Source organism: Pseudorasbora parva, chromosome 14, assembly GCF_024679245.1.
Source record: "Pseudorasbora parva isolate DD20220531a chromosome 14, ASM2467924v1, whole genome shotgun sequence".
In the NCBI taxonomy this organism is placed as follows: domain Eukaryota; kingdom Metazoa; phylum Chordata; class Actinopteri; order Cypriniformes; family Gobionidae; genus Pseudorasbora; species Pseudorasbora parva.
In genome coordinates this window covers 16,105,664-16,126,057 of record NC_090185.1, presented here as the reverse complement: position 1 = coordinate 16,126,057, position 20,394 = coordinate 16,105,664, and the positions used below count along the sequence as shown (strand labels likewise).

The window sequence follows — 20,394 nt, the reverse complement described above, 5'->3', positions numbered from 1 at the left end:
TGGTTGTAAATTTTAAAGTAATGCGTTACTTTACTAGTTACTTAAAGTAATCCGATTACATAATTCACCTTACCCCAAACTGCGATGGCATTTACAAATATATTCCAAAATATCTCGCAACTTCCATTGTTTGAAAGTATTCAAAATCCTAAAAACTTTGGTTTAAATGAAACGAATCCCATATTTCCAACATGTTTTCAGGCTCTCTGGAGTTACTTTCCAAAGGTACATGACAAATTCAAGTTTTTAAATACAAGATTTATTGTAAAAATATAAAACAAACACTTTTAGGACAATTCACTTGACTCAGTCACCAAACAATCTAGACAGCACAAACAGAATTTGGTATCAAAATTTGGTAATACGAATAGAACTTAAGTTTATTTTTGCACTTGTTTCAACAAGGTTCCTTTCAATTAACACAATCCTTTAAAGGGATTGGTCGCTCAAAATTTAAATTCTGTCAACATTTACTTTATTGTGGAACAAGTGAAACAGTTTTGAAATGTAAAACTCAGAATTACATTTTTTGGTATGAGCTATGCCTTTAAAAAGGCACTACAAAACAAACAAACAAACAAGAAAAAAACCCAGAAAAGACAAAAACAAAGACAGTTTATGGCATGGTTGTTTTGCTGTGATGACAAACTCATGTGGAACATACGCAAATAAAACCTTTCCATTTTTCCCACACAAATAAAGAACAGAAATGCAAAGTTCAGCATTTAAAGGGGGAAATACGGTCTCAGAATAGTTTTGTGCAATCTAGGCATAAAAATAAAAGGCATCTATGCTTCTGTGAACCACAGTATGCTGGATTTGACATTTACATTCATGTTTTTGGCAGAAGATTTTCAAAAAAAAAAAAAAATCAAATCCAGCAGTGGTCTAAGAAAACCTGTTAAGAACAAGTCTGAGGTCATAGTTCACCCCAAATCAAAATAAAATAAATGAAAAAAACTTATATTATGCATAAGGCAAGATCAAGATCTTTTGTGACATTTTCATAATTAAGCTCACAAAATGATTTCTTACGGTTAAAATGCTTTAATTTATATTGTAAATGATGCTTTTAATATTAATAATGTATAGAATAATATACAATAATTTTAAGTATTTGCTGTATCGCCTTTAATCCATTATTATTATTATTATATTAGAAAATATAAATTAAATATTTACTGTAATAAAACCAATGCATTACTATTATGTGAATCACACAGAGAATAATGAGAATTATTGTTGTTATTTCTGGGATGAATATGCGTTACTTTCCAGAAAAAAATAACAGGTTTAATTTTCCTTATGCAAAATGTAATTTCTCTAGTTTTCATTTTGGAGTGAAATGTGAGACAGAAAACAGGTTTCATGACATTCAGTCCAAACGAGGTTTTAATGAGGCAGCAGCGTTGCGAGTAACAACGAGTATTTGCTGGTCGTGTGACACACACACACAACAGAAATAAGGTCACAGCTGGTTTTGTGCAGGTATAAAGAAGGCAAAGAAGTAAAGTCTCGAATGACAGCTGAATGGAGCCCAGCACATGACATGCAGGAAAATGTTTTATATATATCACGGCCATGAATTAAGAATTAGTCCTCTCGTTTTGGTAAATCGTGTCCACGTTGAACTAATTATTATGAGTTATAATTATAGTTAGTATAACTAACTATTATTTGATTCAAGGAAAACAAGGGAACGAATTATGATTTAGTAAAACGAGGGAGCAAATTATTATATTGCGCTCACGATTTACTTAAAACGAGGGAACAAATTAGTTGTAGACATTAGTAAGTTAATGTTCATGTGTGGCCACTATATACATATTTTCCCCGCATGTCATGTCGGGGAGCTCCATACAGCTGAAACCACATCATCAATAATTTTTAGTTTTAAAAAAAATGCGCACAAACAACATAACACTTACGAATAACACATACGAAGGTCATTACTAGCTAAAAATAAAAACAAACATAATTTCGCCGGCCACAGTTCAGCCTCCCAAGCAGCAGGGGGCGATCTACTCGAACAGAACCACACTGTGCTGCTCATTTAGTCCACAGAGTTAGCTTGCGTGTACTAAACTGCTCCATTTGTGTCCCCTTTCGAATTCTAACGGACGACGCTGTTCCTGCTGTCGACGTCGCACATCTCTTGAAGAGAAGGTTCGGTATATCATCTTCAAATCTCTTTTACTGAACTCAGTGCAGGAACCCCATTAAGAAGAGCGGTAACAGCAAAACTTGGAAAAAGGTGGTCCAGACCACCGTCGCTCTGTTCCCGGCCTCACTCCGGCTACAGTCGTCGCCGACGTACCCGTTGTAGCACTGGCACTGGAACTCGTCCCGTAGGCGGCTCAGTTCTTCTTCTCCCATCTGGCCCAAAGCCTTTAGCGTGTTTCCTTGGCGCTCTATGCTGTGGGTGTTCGGACTGAGATGCAGGTAGGTGTCCGTGTCGGGGAGTTTGCGGAGGCAGCGGCCGCGGAATCCGCAGAGCTTCCGGCTGCACTGCTCGGCGGCCGACGTCACGTTAAGCAGGTAACGACCCAACGGCCCTCGCAGGTATTCATTAAGACTAGAACAAGTCGCCTGGAAGGTGTGAGAGGAGACATTATAACGGCTTTCAGGATTTTTGTATACTAGGTTGTAAATTAGGTCAATATCTATTGCAATCACTAACTGCTACATTGGCATAATAAAAGTCTGTTCCATAATCCACTGATAGCCTACAGTGTCATTTTGTGTTTTACTTCTTTTTTTCATTTAATAATAATAATCTTATTTATTTTTTAATAAAATAAATATTTATATAAAAATATTTATATAAAATATATATATTTAAATAACATTTAATAATAACATTTATTTAATAAAAAATAATTTAAAATGATAATTTTCTATATATATTATTTTAATATATAATTAAAAAAAATATATATATTTTGTATACACATACATACACACTTTTTATAATATTGTTTTAATATATAATACAATTATATACGTTTTTATAAAATAATTCATTAATATTATATTTAAATATTAATATTCTATAAAAAATTATAATTGAATAAAAAAGACAATATAAATGACAAAAGACATATATATATATATATATATATATATATATATATATATATATATATTTTTTTTTTTTTTATAATATATAATAAAACAATTATATACATTTTATAAAATAATTTAATATTATATTAAACTTTATATTAAAATACATGACATTTTAGCTGTTTTGTGCACTTTTCTACAAGTAAAATAATAATAATAATAATAATAATAATAATAAATATTTACATACTATAGCCAATAAATCAATACATGGCTGAAATTTAAAATCCTACTTTCATAGATAAATTAAAACAATACAATAAGAACATTAAATAACTTACAAAAGACGGAAGAAACATTGTAATAAATACTGTGTTTATGCAAGCTATAATAATGTGCTGGATTTGTGTTTCCTTAAAATTAATAAAGTTATTAAATTAGTGTTTTTAAAGACTGACTTCAAGTGAGCGATAAATGACAGCAAATGTAATTATTTAAAAATATGGGAAATTTATATAAATTATGAAATTGAGTATCTAATTATGATTTAAAAATTAAAAAAGTACTATAATATTGTCTGAAAATCAATATAGTACCAATATATTGTATATCCCTAAGTAAACCCCACTAAGATAACACAAGACTCGTCCACAGGTCAGGGTATATTTTAGAATAATCGACTCATTGTATATGACCCCTTACTTATACATTTCACCCTGCATTTTAATTATCCTCATAAGTCGATCCCCAAAGTCCATTTATGTGAAGATAGTGAGTTAACGCCCGTACCAAGGCACAAACTTACATGACTGCTAGCATAGTTGGAGTCACCCCAGAGGATCACACCCGCTACACCCAACGCCACGCTCTCGCCGATGGTCGACACCAGATCCATCTGTGCAGAGAAGACGGAAAGAAATCAGTTCATCTGAAAGCAAATATTATGATCTGATCAACAAAACACATAACACTTCATGCGTCACTGAACGTGTGGCTTTCAGAAGTGGAAAATAAAATCACATCAGCAAACTAAACTCCAAACACTGAGGCTCTTGTGAGTGTTTGTGAATAGTTTGTCTGTGTGTGCATTTGTTAATCGTTCTGCCATTTGTATATTTGTCGCAAGTGACCGTGGCGATGAACAAAAAAAGACTTATTCTTCTCTTTTTTTTGACCACGCACTTCGTCTTCTTCACCCTTTGTCACTGACAAATGACAATCAATCATTCACTTATTGGCTTCACAATACTCCACAGACACTGACGCATTCCCATTGATGATCCAAGCTCTTGATAAATGTATGACTTCTGTGAGACTAGGGTTGTAACGGTTCTCTGTAAAAAAAAAAAAATTAAAAATAAAAAAAAAATTCGAAAAAAACTCTGACCATCTCAACCTACGGATCGGCACACGCTCACACCGCAGTGCGACAAGGCATCTATAATGTGGCTTGTTGAAAATAAATACGTTTTATCCATTCTATCAATGGATACACTCTGCATGTGTTTCACGAAAGAGTAGCTGTCCAATCAACTGTTAGCATGCAAATCTGTTGTTGACATCACAATTCCTCAAGTGTCGCAGTTCAGAATGGGAAGCGAAGGAGACATGCTGCTGATTAGGGTTGGGAATTGAAAATCATTTCCAATTCTGGAATCGGACACTTTGATTCCACTTGCCGACTCCTGTGTGCCCATTATAATGTGGGTTTTCAACCATTCAAGGGCAAGAAGACATGAAAGAGAACTCAATTCTGTATTGGGCAAATCCACACCATGCTCACAAAAAGCGCCTCTCATAAAGTGTATGAATACTGAAATGAGCTCTCTTTAGCGTCTTTTACATATGAAGTGACATGAAGGCCAAGTATGGCAACCCATACTAGGAATTTGTCTCCAACTGTGAGTTTCTAACCAAAATAGGAAGGTTTGTGGGTCGACTGTCAGAGAGATGAGCCGATTTCAAAACAAAGTTTAGAACATTATGAATCATAAGTGATTCAATCAATCATGAATCAGAGTTATTTCGTTTTTTTCCGCTCAACAACTATTCTCGTGGCTTTATAAAATTATTGTATAGCCACTGTAGTGAGTTGGGCTTTGTAACGACGTCTTTAGTGCCTTTTATGGGTCTTGAGAGAGGAAATGACATTGGTGTCAATGAAGGCCTTTCTAAGCCATCGGATTTCAACAAAAATATCTTCATGTGTGTTCCAAAAGATGAACGGAAGACTTACGGGTGTCAAAAGACATGAGGATAAGTAATTCATGACAGATTTTTCATTTTTGGGTGAACTAACCCTTTAATAAGATGCAGAACCATACCGTTTTTAATAGCAGGGTATCGCAATACCTTTCTAGGAACAGTATATTGTGCAACACTAATTGAGAGATCATAAAACTTACAAACAGAAAAATAACAGAAGTCAATTCAATTCTTCAAATAAAGTGTTTAATATAGATTTCTGCTTCAGGTTTGCCGATTCGGTTTACAATTACACTGCCATATATCCCTGTGCTGAGGTGATTTTTTTGGACTTGCAGTGCGTAAAACATATTCGGTTTCATTTGCATTGTATAATTAGTGTGAAGTTTATTCACACGAAAAATTCCTGTCTTATATAAGGCTGTTAATTCAGGTCATGTGATGAATTAAGACAGTCTCAAGAAACATTTTCCACGAAGAGTTTGTTACGGCTAAAGCGTGGCGTTTCTCTCAGAGACATGCTGTAAAAGTGGCTTGGCTTGTACTTTTATACCTGGCAGCGCTCAGACTCTCCACACATGTCTGAAGAAACCCCAAACGCTACTGGAGGCCAAACCTCAGTCATTCCCTTACGAACACAAACACTCGCTCACATACAGGCAATCTGCAGACAGAAAACAAATAACACGCCACGCTGAAGCACAGATATACGTCCAGTAGACATCATGTGATCTTCAGTCTCCAGACAGACCAGAATTAGTCTAGATTTCAGTGTGGCAGCAAACCAGAAGAGTCACGTGACCTGCAGAGCTGTTTAATGTATATTACATACATTACTCATATTTTTTTATTATTATTCCTGAATATATATTAAGAACTGGATTCATTTTGTATACGTGTTGGTAAACTTTACACGCCTGATTCGGGGCCTCACGTGTCATCCGAGCTGCTGATGGCATCGTGGTATTTGTTCTACACAGCCAACGAGACTCGACGAGGAACACAGATGAGTCTTTGTCTCCAGAAAGCTGAGAAGATTCTGCATGTGTGCATGCTATATTTAGGACAAGCTGTGACATGTCAGTATGCGTAAATTCTCTGCACCTACATGCCACTGGGAACGTCAATCGACGCCAAGAGAAACACACCATGACCTGAAATATGGACATCTCTGAAACAGCTGAACTTCCTTCACGGTCTCAGAGGCCAACGGACCATCACAAAGATCTGTTCAGCGGGTCACATGTAGCTCAAGTATTGGCATTAAAAGGGGTTTTGCTTCTGCAGGAACTGCCTCAAATATTTTGGAGCGTACAGTCGAATTCTACAAAGACTGACCTCAGGTTACTTCAGGAGATGAACATAGAATAAGTGATTTTCCTTTGAAATTAAAACGTAAACTAAATGTCTATTCACTAGGTTGCATGAGGGATTTGAACGGGGATGCACAATATATTGGAACCATCTCAGCCAATATTATAATTTCTTTAATTGGATTGTTTAATGTTCATCTTCTCCATATTTACATTTATATTACCATTGCCACTATCCACAATATTTGAAAAAAACGTTCAAAACTTTCAGTGAGCATTCACTCAAAAATTGAGAAAATGAACATTAGCAATAACAATTAAAGCTGCACTATGTAATTTTTCCGTCCGCCAGAGGGCGCCTATTCAAAACAAAGGCGTAGTTTGATAGTTTTGCCAAGTTTGAGCGCAGAATCTTGGGACATGTGGTCTTCACCTCACAGACGGTGGAAAAGAATCGGGATAGGACACGGGCAGAAACCATGTTCATGGATGTGATTATTAACGTTACTCTAGTATGAAGCAGAGCAGGACCGATTGTTGTGGAGCTGAGTAAGGCCGTGGAGCGATTGTTGTGCAAACACACGCATCGCGAGCAGCGGGACTTTTATTATGAGGGGACACAGTCACCGGCGCCATTTCCGCTTTTCCGGTCATGAATATGAGGTAATGCAGCTCTGTTTATCATAATTAGATACATTTAAGTGTGTTTAAAATTATATTATGACGCTACTCTGTGCGTTCGCTCAGCGGCTGCTGTTCACACAGCTAAGAGTAAAGCATTTCTGACAAATAAAACAAAAATAAAAATTCAGGATAACGCCGATATGACGCCATTGACAGGCGACTCCCTCAGACGTCCCAGCTCCTTGGTTAAAATTGCCAAATAGTTAATTTACTATTAATAATTTACAAATAGTTGAAAACATTTGGGATATTGTAAGAACTCAGCTGAACAAATATAGAACACTGGCCTGGTGTTTTTACTGCAAAAATACTACACAGTGCACCTTTAAATATCCAAATATCAGCCAATATCAAAAAGTAAAAAATAACATATGAATACGTTACAATATGTTGTGCAAGCCTACTTATGGTGAAGGTCAACTTCAACAAACAGGCACTCACAGTGGTTCAATATTAACACTCTTTTTTTAAAGAAAATTAAACTCTTTCACACCAAGAGAAACATGACCGTCACCGTCACAGGAATCTCACCTCTGTCAGCAGCAGGAGCTCAGGAGAGTTGCCGTTAGTAGTTGGGGTTGTGCTTAGGTAAGTGGGCCGTGTGTAGACAAACACAGGTCTGGCTGACCCGTTCCCAACAGACGCCAACCTCATGCCCTCCTTGACCCGGTTCCGTACGAACTGCCGTCCGGACAGTTTGTCCTTCAGCGGTTTTCCCATGTATATGGAAGGAAACAAAGCTGTACTCTCCGTCCACAGCCACTTCAGCTGGTCGTTCCTGGTCACCTCCACATCCGGACAGCGTCCCGTGTAGGTCTGGTTATTTTGGTAATTGTGGTTGTAACAGTCAGGAAAGAGGTAGAATCCCCAAAGCTGCTGAGGCCGTAAGCTCTTAGCCAATCGAAGAGTCTCCAACATGAACTTGCTTGCAGAGAGCTCGAACTCTTGTTGGGCCACTTTGGCCACCTGATCCGGAGACCAAGTTGGGTTTCTCTCTGCGACTACCCGCCTTGAACGCTCACGGTAAATGTCTTTAGTGCCCCAGTTACGTATCCAGAGGGGCCGCCACTCTTCCCAGTCGATCACAGCGAGACCTTTGGCTGTCGGGTCCTTGATGTACTTCTTGAGCCCATCCGGCATCCGTTCTAGGTGTTCCGTGAGACTGGCGGCCTGCGGTAGGCCGCCATGGACCGCAGTGCCGTCTGCCTCAAAGAACGGGTACAATCCCAAACGGTCCTGATAGAAGATGGTGAGATTTTGCTTGGTGAAGCCCTCATTTGGTGACGCCACTATTTGGAACTGATCCAGTTGGAAGTTGACATCATGTCGAGGTCTACAGTCTTCCGTAGGAGCGTTCCAGGCCAAGAGCAAAGGCTTCCCAGAATACAGTGGCCATCTAGTGTTTTTTAACTGCTGTGCTTTTAAAGAGGTCCAAAAGGGCATCAAAAGCAATAATTGCAGCCAGGAGACCCATTCAAGTCGGGTCGTCCCAAAGAGACACGTGATGATCCTCATTTCAGACCTAAAAATACACAAAACCACTCAAATTAATACAATTCTAAAGTATGTTCAAATATTGTTATCGTTTCATTCTTACATTATACATCCATTTACACAAGTACGTGTTTATTACATTTACAGTTATTTATTGTGCATACTGTTATCTCAACGCAACTTACTATACATTTATAAAATACATTTTATCACAACAGGTGTTGCCTGGGAATCGAACCTATAATAATGGCTTAGTGTACCAGCTGAGCTACAGTAACAAAGTATAAAAGAAAGTGTAGAAAGAACTTTTTTAAAAGGAAGGAAAATGTGATTTTCTGTTAATAATAATAATAACAGCTCAATAATAATCACATCCACAACAACCACTAAAATAGTCATGTTTAACTAATTGCTGCATTATATATTACTTTATATGTATACTTAAAACATTTTAGCAGTATTTGTTGTGTTCCCTCGGAATCGAACCCATGACATTGACATAGTTATAACGCGCTCTGGTATTCGAACTAACGTTAGAGTGAACAAAATAATAAAAACTCTTGAATATTCAATGGGACCTTCAAACTTTGTTTCAAAAAAGCGATTCGGTTTATAGTAACAGTTGTGCGTAAAAAACCGCTTCCTCTTTCTAGAAACCGTTACACAAACTGACTGTTATAACGTTATATTCGAGGAAACACTGACCTGTATAGATCGGACTGAACCCGTTCAACACACCGGTCCAATCACTCAAAAACTACCACGCAGCGTCCATCCATCCATCCAGCGGATGCAAACACCTCATAACTGTAAACTCCCAATCGCCATTTTAAACCAAAAACAGTCTATTAACATTGTTTTAAGGCATTTAAACGCCCCGTGTGCGTTTAGAGAGTCTCGCTCTCGCTCTGCTTTCTCGTCTGGATGATCAGTTATTGAATGTGTGCGGATATCGGCCCTCAGATTGATGCATATAGTTTTGGGTAGAGGGGTGCCGGTTGGTATTCATGACGCAAAAATCGCAACTCTTTCAAGTAAGAGTTGCAACCACTCAATATAATACGGTATACTTTTTAGTTTATGTTTTATAAAGTGCTGAAGTCGTTAGTTTTGATGGAAAACAGAGGAATTCTCGATAAAATGCCCTCGGTGACCCCCTACATGGTGAATTGGTTTCGTCCGAGTTTCTCCGCTGGGGATGAAGAAGCGTTTCTGAACCGAGCTGAGCTGTGAGACCTGCAGGAGTCCAGAGCCATTACACGCAGATCACATTTCACTCCGAAATCATTGCAAAGATCGAGCTTTTCCCTTTTTCGCCTATTCCTTCTTTTGCTTTATTTATTATTTGCCCCATTTTGACATGGCGTAACTACAGTATGAACAAAGAATGAATGACTAACTAGCATAAGATCTGAGGTAATATCACTAAGTTACGTTGTTTTTGAACACGGTAGTAGCAGGGTTTTTATATGTTTAATGTTAGTACCATGTTTTTGATGATGTATCCTGGCAACAACATGGTACTTTTTGAATGCCAGTACCATAACCACTGATAAATAGATTTTAATTCAGTAAAAAGAGCAGTCAATTAAATTTTTTAGATCTAACGCATTAACTTTTTTAAACATTACATTAAAACTATAAATAAGCCACACACACACACACATACTAAATACATTGCACAACAAGGTGTTAGCGGAACTGGCATTAACCTTTGATAGGCAGGAAGTGACTGCAGGGACGAGCTGTTTCCTGTGGCATTGGGGACCATCCTGTGTGCTGACTCACCTGAAACTGATGACGCTCACACGAATGAACCCATTCAACGGATGGAGGCGACAACCTTTGGACCTCAAAATTTCCCATAGTCCTCTGCACGCACATGCATATCCCACAGTATCCCATTTGCTCTTTACAGATGCTAATGTTTCTAGGAATCTGGGGTCACTGGCAAGAACAAAAGCTTATTCAGGCTTAAACTACGGATCCCTATAGGTCGCCTACAGAACATAAAGGCCTCCCGGAAAGACCTCGTTTCCATGGGTTATAGTGAAGATGGGCGTAATGACAAGTTGCGGTCACTGCTATAGGAGTTCTGAGGTCCACATTAGCAGGAAAATTGGAGGGGGGCGGATAGAAGGAAAACCACCCACAGCTGCAGACCAAAGGGGTCACCTTTGATGTCGCTTTTGAAGGGCAGATGTCACTAAAACATCACAATTGGTGTTAAGACAGTTTCAGTACATCATTGGTAATTACAAATATTAATGTGTGAGCATTGGTGAGTAGTTTGAGTGCATTTGTCCCTCAAATGATGAATGCTGTGTGTATGTTCGCTTCTGACCACAGCAGGAGGCAGACATTCCCCGCTCCGGGCGGAATACCTCAATACTAAAACACATCTTGTACTAATAAAGGACTGTAAGAGCCAACACAGACCCTTACAGCCTCTTATAAACAGAAGGCAGATCTTACAGCTGCCAGCGAGCTTCACTCCTAATGCCAAATTATGTGAGAAAAAAAAAAACACCATCTGAATTTGACAGGTGTTTGTTCCTTAATGTTTAAATTTGTTCTCTCGCATCTTGTGTCATTGCCACTGCTAATATCGTCAACTAAAAATTCAAAACATTAATTTACATTAATTTAAATATATTAACAGTAATACATGAAAAATACAAATTTTATATTTTTGTCTGCCGATTTTTACCTTTATTGTGACAGGATGGTATAGAGTGGACAGAAAGTGAGGTGGAAGAGAGAGAAGGGGGACGGGATTGTGATCGGTCCACGAGCCGGGATTTGAACTCCCTGCCCCTGAGGCTAACAGTGCCAATGGGTCATTTCTATTCATTGTTCCTCTGTTTTTCTCTATTCCCTCCCTATAGCTTATGCTGAGTAATGTCCAAAACTTTGTATTTAAGGCACTTTTCGCGTTTCTTCGCCTCTTCATGACGGATCGCTTCCTGTAATCCTCAGTTGTAAGTCACTTTGGATAAAAGCGTCTGGTAAATGCATTAATGTAAATATTTTTTATAATGAAAGTGAAGAGCGACTGGAGATGTTGAGGCCTGGACATTCTGCCAAACATCTCCTTTTACATTCCATTTGGAGGACAATCACATGGTGAGTAAATGAGAACAGAATTTGTATTTGTACACATAATGCTTCCTCTTTTGTTTTTTGTTTTTACCATATCCATATTACTATACTGCACTTACTCCAAAACACAACTTGCATTAATATTTTAAATTATTTAAAAGTTTGTCACTTCAAATAAAAGCTACTCACGGTACTGAAAGATTGCCTCTCTCCCAGCTGACAGATGTCCTCAGTTGTCCTTCTTTGTATGTAGATGTACACCTGTTTCAGCTCACTGCGATTCTCTCTTAAAGCAGCTGTGCATTCAGTTTTGATCTTGGAAAGAACACACCCCTCTAACTCCTACATTCCTGCCCTGCTCACCCACTCATCACCAGCCCCGGGCGCCTGGCCAGACTTTTGATCATACCCTGATGAAGGATTGAATTTGATTGGTTTAGACTGATCTCAGATCAGCCCCTGCAGGAGACCCCAGGCAGCCCCTTGTTCTGGTTGCCAAGCTGATCTAGAAGACTCCAAGAAGAACTTCAATTATAAGAATAATAAATCACTGTGAAAGTGACTAAATGGAAGATGGTAGTAGAGATAAAAGGCGAGAAAGCTAATTAAAAACTTTTATAGATAAAGAAATGAATAGTATATAGTTGAAAATGACACAAGCAAAGTCATGGTTCTCATTCCCAGAGGGCACAAATACTGATAAAAACATGTACATTCAATGCACTTTAGATAAAATTGCTTATGGTTTAACTGAATCGTCGAAGTTCAGTAGCAAGTACATTGGTCAATAAAGTAAGATTAAATGCATTCAAATATTTGTTTTATTTATGTAGTAGTAGGGGGTTTTACGATTTATTTATTTTCTTCCGCGTTCATTATCCTTTATATGAGACTGGGTGCGCATGATAATTAGGGCCAGTGTATTTAAATGTGTAGACAGGAAACCTTCGAACGTAGATTGTCATACCCGCCCCTCTTCCGGTTATCGGTGTCACTAGAGTGGAGGTAGGTGACGGAGGTGATGTACGGCTCTGCGTGGTTGTAAAGTTGTTAAAGTATGTTTCCTTGTCTCTGAAGTGATCGCTGTAGTCGTCTCAGTGACGTGCCCTGGGAGTTGCGTTAAGCGCTCATTGAAAGCTTTAAGGTACGTCGGCGATCACCGTTGTGGTGCGGGTTTTTATTGTTAGTTGGGTTTAATGGGGGTTATTGTGTGTTTTTAACAGGACATTCGCGAGTGTATCCTGACATCGGGGTATGTATGATCTAGTGAATGCTCGTATTACAGAAGTAAATTTGATTGACTTGGAGTAAATCTTTGCTTGATGCTTATGTTTGTTTTGCAGTCTCATGTGTACCACGTGATGGTTAACCCAGGTCGTGCTGCTGTTTTTCGTGATTAGATGTTTGGGTGTTTGTTGTGAATTGTTTTCATAATTTTAGTAATCTCTGTATTTCGTTTTTCTTTCTTTATTAGTGTGGTTTGTTATATTTGTATTGTAGTTTGGCCATTGCGACCAGGACCATAAGTTGTGTTGTATTCAACAGCGGATGTGCCATCTCCCTCATTGATAGCTTTGTGGTCCTATAGTGCTGCTGAGGTTGGAGGGATTTTATCCATGTACCAGCTGATTTGGTCTATTATCAGAATTTTGATTTGTTTTGTATATTTGCACTGTACTAATTTTTCTTTCCTTTCTTTTTCAAGTCAAGGGAGCACGCCGAGGGGGAAGGCTAGTCACCTGGGTGAAACACATTTGCTGTGAGTTTGATGCACCAGGGTTGGCACCTCTTGTTTTTGTTTGCTGTGCACACATAAGGGGTGGAACACTTATTTACAGCTAGGTTGCCGCCCCTGAGGTAAGCTCTAGGCTTGTTTTCTTTTTCTTTTCATTTATTTCTTTTTGTTAATGTATTTATTTGGTGCAAACAGTGCATTGGTTTTTGTGTTCATTTATTTGATCTGATGCAGTATCTAAATCAGGCATGATTGGAGGAGTCTTTTTCTATCCATGAGCATTGATATGTTTAGTATTGTTACAATAAATGTGCTAGTGATTTATACCATGATTAAACGATGCAAGTGAAACATTTTAACTTTCTGTCTTTTAAATAAAACTCTTCATTGGTTTATTGGATGACCCGACTCTGTCTTTTCACTGCACCACCGACCTGTGTTCCTTTCTTATTTCCTTGGGTGTAATTCCCAAGGTGGCGTAGTCAGTGATATCTGGATTATACTATATAATACTGTATTACGGCCGGTTACATTTAACATACTTATATGCGTTACTTTAGTTACTTGGAAAAGTAATGTGATTACATAAGTTACTTGTAATGCGTTACCCCAACACATAATTAAGTCCAAAACCAAGACGAATTAGAGGCAGAAAAGGCTTCAAGGTGGTCAATTTTAATTTTTGCGCGAGATTTTCCCATGCAGATTTCTCAATGGGTTCAAATTGGTCACGCGGTTTTGCCAACAAGGAAACTGCTTGGATTGTGCTTCATACAGTCGCTACACTACTGACAATAAACCTTTTTTGCCCACAAAAATTCACTGAAATTACACTAACATGACTACAATTTTACTTTTTAAAACATGTTTTGTTGTTCCAAGCTGCTTTTCTATTGTTTGTATATGTAAACATGCAAAAAAAATGCACGTCTTTGATCACTATGCTCAATGCAATTTTCCTTTAAATGCAATTGCTTTTAAATAGCTCAATGCAATTTTCTCCATCAGATAGGTGAATTCTCCACTGAATTTGCACGTCTGGGGTGTTTTGGCTGAACTACTTTGAACAAACACATTTTGAGACTTCGCATTCTGTTTGAATGTAGCCTGGATGCCAGCCGAACTTAGCCCTGCCCACAACATTTGTGGTCGGGAAGTTTGATCCGGACTTGATCCGTTGTCAGCGCGGGCTTTACACGATGCGGGACAGGTGTTTAACAGTAACGTAATGATCTACGTCACCAAAGAGCGCTTGGGTTGAATTTGTTCCAATTCTAAACAGAGAACTTATATATGCATTCACCTTTATGGTTTCTCTCAAAAATTATGATCACGTTGGCAAGTTTACTCTATGTAACCTTAAATTCTTTTAACAACAGCAAAAATCGTTGACATTCATCATCCTCTTCTACTTCTTCCAGCGTGCCTGCCGGCAGTTACCTTCTGTTGACAACTAAGCGTTCCTCGTCACTTACTCCGTTTCTCTGATTGTATGTAGGTCTAGCCAATTGAGTGCAGAGGCATTTTCTTTCCTGGTTCGGTTGAAACGCCCCATCACAGCCAAATGGAGCAGTATCAGACTCATATTCTGACTAAAATCTGACTATGACAAGGTTAGTTTGAATGGCTTTTATTTTATAAATAACAGACTTCCTAAACTCCTCACCACAATGGGGTTCCGGGTGAGTTTAGCTCATTGCTATGGAGTTGCTAGGGTGTTCTGAAAGGTTATTAGTATGTTGCAATGTGGCTGCTTGGGGTGCCAGGCTTGGGGGTGGTAAAACTATCATTTAATCAATTCCTGCACTGTAAATTGAAAGAAAACTAATAAGCCACACAATTTGAAGTATTCATATCCATAGCACAAAAGCTCCAATACAAATTTTAGCTCGCCGTTTAAACAATGACATCAGTGGAGTCTGAAAGGCTTGTTTAGAGTGATGAATCCCCAAGTGCAAATCAATCAGCTCTGTCTTCGCTAATCAGAAGATCGATAACTGACCTCCAATGTCTGAGCAAAGCGATCATCATGTTTGACGAAGCCAGTAAACACAGCTGAACTGCTGTTCTCTCCTCTTGTCTGCTGACTCATGGGGCGACTTTCTGGGTGTTTTGCAGGGAAAGCAAAGAACAGAGACCTGTAAGTAAAAACGAGACAGACTGAACCCGTAAAACCCTAGAGCTCAGCAATAACATGGAGCTTTATTGAAAAATTGATATGAAAACACTGAAATCTGATTATAAGCAAGTAATAATGCACTCCACAGTTATTATGCTCCATGAAAAAAGGGATGCGTTTCAGTCAACTGGCATACGCTGTGAACCCAAAGCAAGTATGTGAGCACCAAAACTTATAGTTATGCATGATTGTAATGCACTGGCCAAACACTTCCAGTCTAAAATATGAGTTGAGTCAACAATCTCTTTACTAACCAAACACTTTCACTGACCTGTGTTTCCTGCGTAAGTGTACGGGATGAGTATTTCCTCTTCATCAGCCTTTTACTCTCTTAGGCCCCATGACTCTGTTGTGCAGGACCATAGATTGTAAAAAGGAAGGGAAGGAAGGTCACCGGCACCAGCAGGACAGTGACTCCTGGCACAGCAAGAATCAGGCTGCCATGCGTCAATACCACGAGAAACATCATGGTGCCCAAGGACACGTCATTGAAAAGGGCTTCTAAACAAACCCATTACAAAAAAAGAGCCGTTTGGGGGATGTTTATTTTCTGTTACAAACTTGCCATAAAGCAAAATTTATAGGCTAAAGGAACATTTACGGCACAACTGAGAGTTTGGAACATTCTTGTTCAAATGGCTAAATATTTGAAATACGTTGCCTAATGAGCCTGAGGTTTCAATTATTGGGAATCATCTGAAAGCAATTAAATAAGAGGACCAGCCCGTATTGATGGATCAACACTGCACACACTCTCAATGGTTATGTTCGCAATGGCATACTTGGGTCAGTTGCATAAACTGCCTAGACTTGTTTTACAAGTTAGTCGTTAAATTGTTATCTTTGAAACTGTTAATAACTTAAGGCAGTTACATAAAAACTTATTTTAGCACGTCCTTTGGCTAATTGCTTGGTCAGACTTCTCTTGAAGATCGTCTGTGTTGATAATCAAGTTTTTAATGTTGTTTATATGTCTATGTGGTGTTTTGAATATGATTTAAGACAAACCATGTATAAATTCGTAAGTCCTTTGTTGAGTATTTTCTCCTTAAAAGTCCAGCGAACCACAGACAGTATGAAAACACGGTTTAAAATCTCTGGTTGTTTCTGACATCACAAAAGAAACCATGCCAACATGTGGGCGGGTTTAGCATATATAGTCATATAGCAGGTGAATTATGTGCAGTATATGATGAATAGTTTGATGTTATGATAAACAATGTTCCTTTCTCTACTGACGTTCTAGTCAAAGTGTTTCTAAGAATGCTGATTTTTAAAAGGAAATCTGAGATGGCGAATGGGAACCTAGTTTGTTTAACATTAGCAACACATTATTAGCTGTATGATAACTTACTCAAGCCAAAGGCTAGTCATATTAATTACCGTTATGTGTTTGTCTTTGTAAAGAACAATAACATTGTGCTGCATTTACTACAGTGACTTGAGTAAATTTGTGTGAGTGTATCTCCAAGCTGGTGTGAGTGAGTGGAGGCGGGGCTAATTAGCATATTCATTAAACCACGTATACTAAATGAGACAAGAGTGTATAATTACATTCAAGTTATTTTAAGGCATGAAGAACGTTTTTACAGGAAAAACTTTTAAATATATAATTTTGGTGATCAAAGATGAGTTTTAAAGGATCAAATTGACTACAGGGGGACTAAGTTTTCACATTCTGGTTATTATTAACCAACTGGCCCCTGGAGTACTGGGATACTTGTGGAGTACACAATGTACAGTTTAAGCTGATGTTTTTACCAATAAAAATGTAGTACTCTTAGCTTAATTGAATACATTTTCCCCAATATCTGCACAGAATTTACATAATTAGCATACTGTACACAATAAACATACACTAAAAAATAGCATGAGTATGCTAGTACTCAATTACAAACATGTACATAAAAGCAAGTATAGCGCACAATAACACTGGTCTGAAATTGAACACAAATCTACCGTGGAAGAAACTGGAAGTTTCTGCTAATGCTAAATGCAGCTGCACAGCTGAAATGAATGATGAGTCTACTTTAACGTGGGAGTTTTGATTGCAGATTTGGGATGTAAAATTGTTTTATATGCACTGAAGCAGTATGAGTAACTCATATGATAACGATTACAAGTCTCCAGGCACACCAGCTTAAAGCCATCACAGCTCATTTTGGCCTCTCCAAGGAAATCACAGTAAGTCTTCAGAAAACCAAGTGGGATTAAAAATCCCAATTAGGGTGTGAGACCGTGGTTCCTTAAAGACAGAATCATGGATATGGAATGCAGATTCTTACAGCAGTGATGATCATGACAACATCACAGTCATATAAATTTAGGTTAACGAACTCTTCACATTTTCTTAAGCGCTAAACATGCTACTGGTTGCTAAAGTGTTAAGAGAGGTTTTTGGCATAACACTATGAGTTAACTAACTGGTTGCTAAGTGTTTGTTTTCTGGGCCGACTCAATAAATCCCACCCACAAATATGATGGGATTTATTTAGAGCAAGCTCAAAATCATTCATGTTTGAGCACAAATACTGGTGGACGATTTGCAACACAAAGTTTAATAGGTTATGTTAGCGGTTTGTTCACATCACTAACCCAAAGAGTAAACCATAATAGTGATGTTTGACTAGGTTGTGAAATCATTAATGTGGAGTTTTTCTTTTGCTATTTGAGCAAATGGCAAAATTCTTTGTTTACAGTAGCACTACTGCTTTTACGTAAACAGTAAAATACTGCAAACTCCCATATACAGTAAATTACATAATGCAGTGCATATTACAGTAGCTAACCGTAAATAATGTTAATGGTATTTTACTGGGCTTTTTTGTGGTAAGTAACTGTAAAATTGCGGTAAAGTCTAACAGTGTAGGTGATCATCCTTGGAATTCAGCTTCACTCGAGTACAAAAGGTTGTCTTGTGTTTCTGAAAGTGCCTGAACTCGACTTCAGCTAGAAAACTTTCCTCATAATGATAAATTATTTCAACAGTACACTGTAAAAAAAATCCCTGTTAATTTACAGTAGATTGCAGGCAGCTACTTGACCTGTAGAATGCTGTAATTTTACAGTGGACCTACTGTAATTTGAAACAACAGTTAAATACTGTAAAAAATATTACAGTACTGTGCTGTAGAAAATATAGTCTGTACAGTATAATACTGTCAGGTGTTTCCCTCCCGTTATAATGTTATTTTAGTGTTCCTGCTGTAATTTTCATAAATGGTTTAATACTATAACATTTATTAAAGTACTATCAAATGTGATATTTATATTGCAACACTACAAGAAACTGATGATGTATAATTTACATTTTAAAACAAAAAACACTGAAAATTGCTGGCAAACAAATGGCTCAAACAAAAGATAACTTTAAAAGATGCTTTTATTAAAGCTAATAACATAAAATCCATTCATAGAAAGACAATATTTCTGCTTCACCAGTGAGGCTAGGCTGAACAGAACATAATACTGTGACTTTGCCCCACTCCATGAGTTTTTTAAGACGGTGACTAAAGATTCACAGTTGTTGCCTTTTTCTGCACATGCGTCCCTGTCTGCTTGGACACCACCTTTGCCTGGCTGGCATTTGTTCCGCTCTTGGGGTTCACACAAATAGAGCATCTACAATATAATTACACAGAAATATAACATATTAGTGAGGTAAGTAAATATTAATTGCACTTTAGACATAAACACACTGCATTCAAATATAGGCCTAAATATTCTAGGTTGTTGACATTATGACAGTATTTGCATCAAATTTAGTTTACATTTGATCTGAGGCATTAAGAGACCTGAGTATCTTAGAGTAATGTAGACAGCACTTTATAACTTTGTCAGCAGTATTAAAGGGATAGTTCACCCCAAAATTAAAATGTTGTCATGATTTACTCATCCTCATGTTGTTCCAAACCTGTATGAGTTATTTTCTTCTGTTCAACAGAAAAGAAGATATTTAAAGAATGATGGTAACCAGACAGTTGACAGACCCAAATGACTATCATAGTAAAAAAAAAAAAATACAATAGAATTCAATAGCTACTGTCAACTGTCTGGTTACCAGCATTCTTTAAAATATTCTTTGAATACAGAAAAAGAACAACTAGAGAGTATGTTTTATTCTGTTTTATTGTTTTATACTCCATGCTTGCTTGTGACACTTACCTAGCAGTATCAGTGGACGCAGGGAGGGTCAGGGTGTGCTCAGCATCTGCTGCAGTGGCAGATATCTGTAGAACAGAAAAATGGTGGCCTATGTAGTGAAATGAAAATGTGTATACAGTCACAATAGGCATGAAGTAAATACTAAACAAGTGGAATACTAAGCAAAACTCACATCAGCACGGAGTATCATTGCCTCTATGTGTGACACTTGATGGCTGAAAACATAGAAAAATGTATTATGCACTCGGGGATTGCATTCACCACACTTTGCATTCAGCAAAAAAACTATGAGCATTGCTGCGGGTCTTACCACATATGTTGCACATTAGCATTTTTATACTACAATCCACAGACCTACACAACAAAATAATCTTACCATTTTAACACAGACAATCTTTAATCTCTCAACGAATGGTAGGACTATGTAAAACAGAGGCAGCCAGCAGTGACTG

General features: G+C 37.8%; 1 protein-coding gene and 1 long non-coding RNA gene across 4 annotated transcripts; both read right to left on the bottom strand.

Annotated features, from left to right (window-relative positions):
• Positions 1-293: 293 nt before the first annotated feature.
• hyal2b (hyaluronidase 2b) lies at positions 294-15,668 on the bottom strand. 3 transcript variants are annotated; one of them, XM_067415647.1, is made up of 4 exons: positions 15,602-15,668; positions 7,800-8,790; positions 3,872-3,961; positions 294-2,589 (listed from the first exon to the last, which is right to left on the bottom strand). In XM_067415647.1, exons 1-4 carry the CDS (start codon positions 15,628-15,630, stop codon positions 2,203-2,205), a joined length of 1,497 nt encoding a protein of 498 aa, XP_067271748.1. In that variant the 5' UTR covers positions 15,631-15,668; the 3' UTR covers positions 294-2,202. The 3 variants fall into 3 exon arrangements, with proteins under 3 accessions (XP_067271748.1, XP_067271750.1, XP_067271749.1); XM_067415649.1 differs by lacking the exon at positions 15,602-15,668 and adding an exon at positions 12,054-12,126; XM_067415648.1 differs by lacking the exon at positions 15,602-15,668 and adding an exon at positions 9,468-9,738.
• Positions 15,669-19,372: 3,704 nt separating this feature from the next.
• Positions 19,373-20,180, bottom strand: LOC137040632 (uncharacterized). The gene is made up of 3 exons (XR_010897941.1): positions 20,115-20,180; positions 19,943-20,007; positions 19,373-19,399 (listed from the first exon to the last, which is right to left on the bottom strand). It is a non-coding gene; the product is annotated as an uncharacterized lncRNA (long non-coding RNA).
• Positions 20,181-20,394: the final 214 nt, after the last annotated feature.

Coding starts and splice junctions, on each gene's coding strand:
- hyal2b (XM_067415647.1), bottom strand. CDS start 15,630: ATGATGATCGCTTTGCTCAGACATTGGAG. Junction 8,791..15,601: donor GCTTTGCTCAGACATTGGAG/GTCAGTTATCGA, acceptor GTGTATTTTTAG/GTCTGAAATGAGGATCATCA. Junction 2,590..3,871: donor CCAACTATGCTAGCAGTCAT/GTAAGTTTGTGC, acceptor CACACCTTCCAG/GCGACTTGTTCTAGTCTTAA.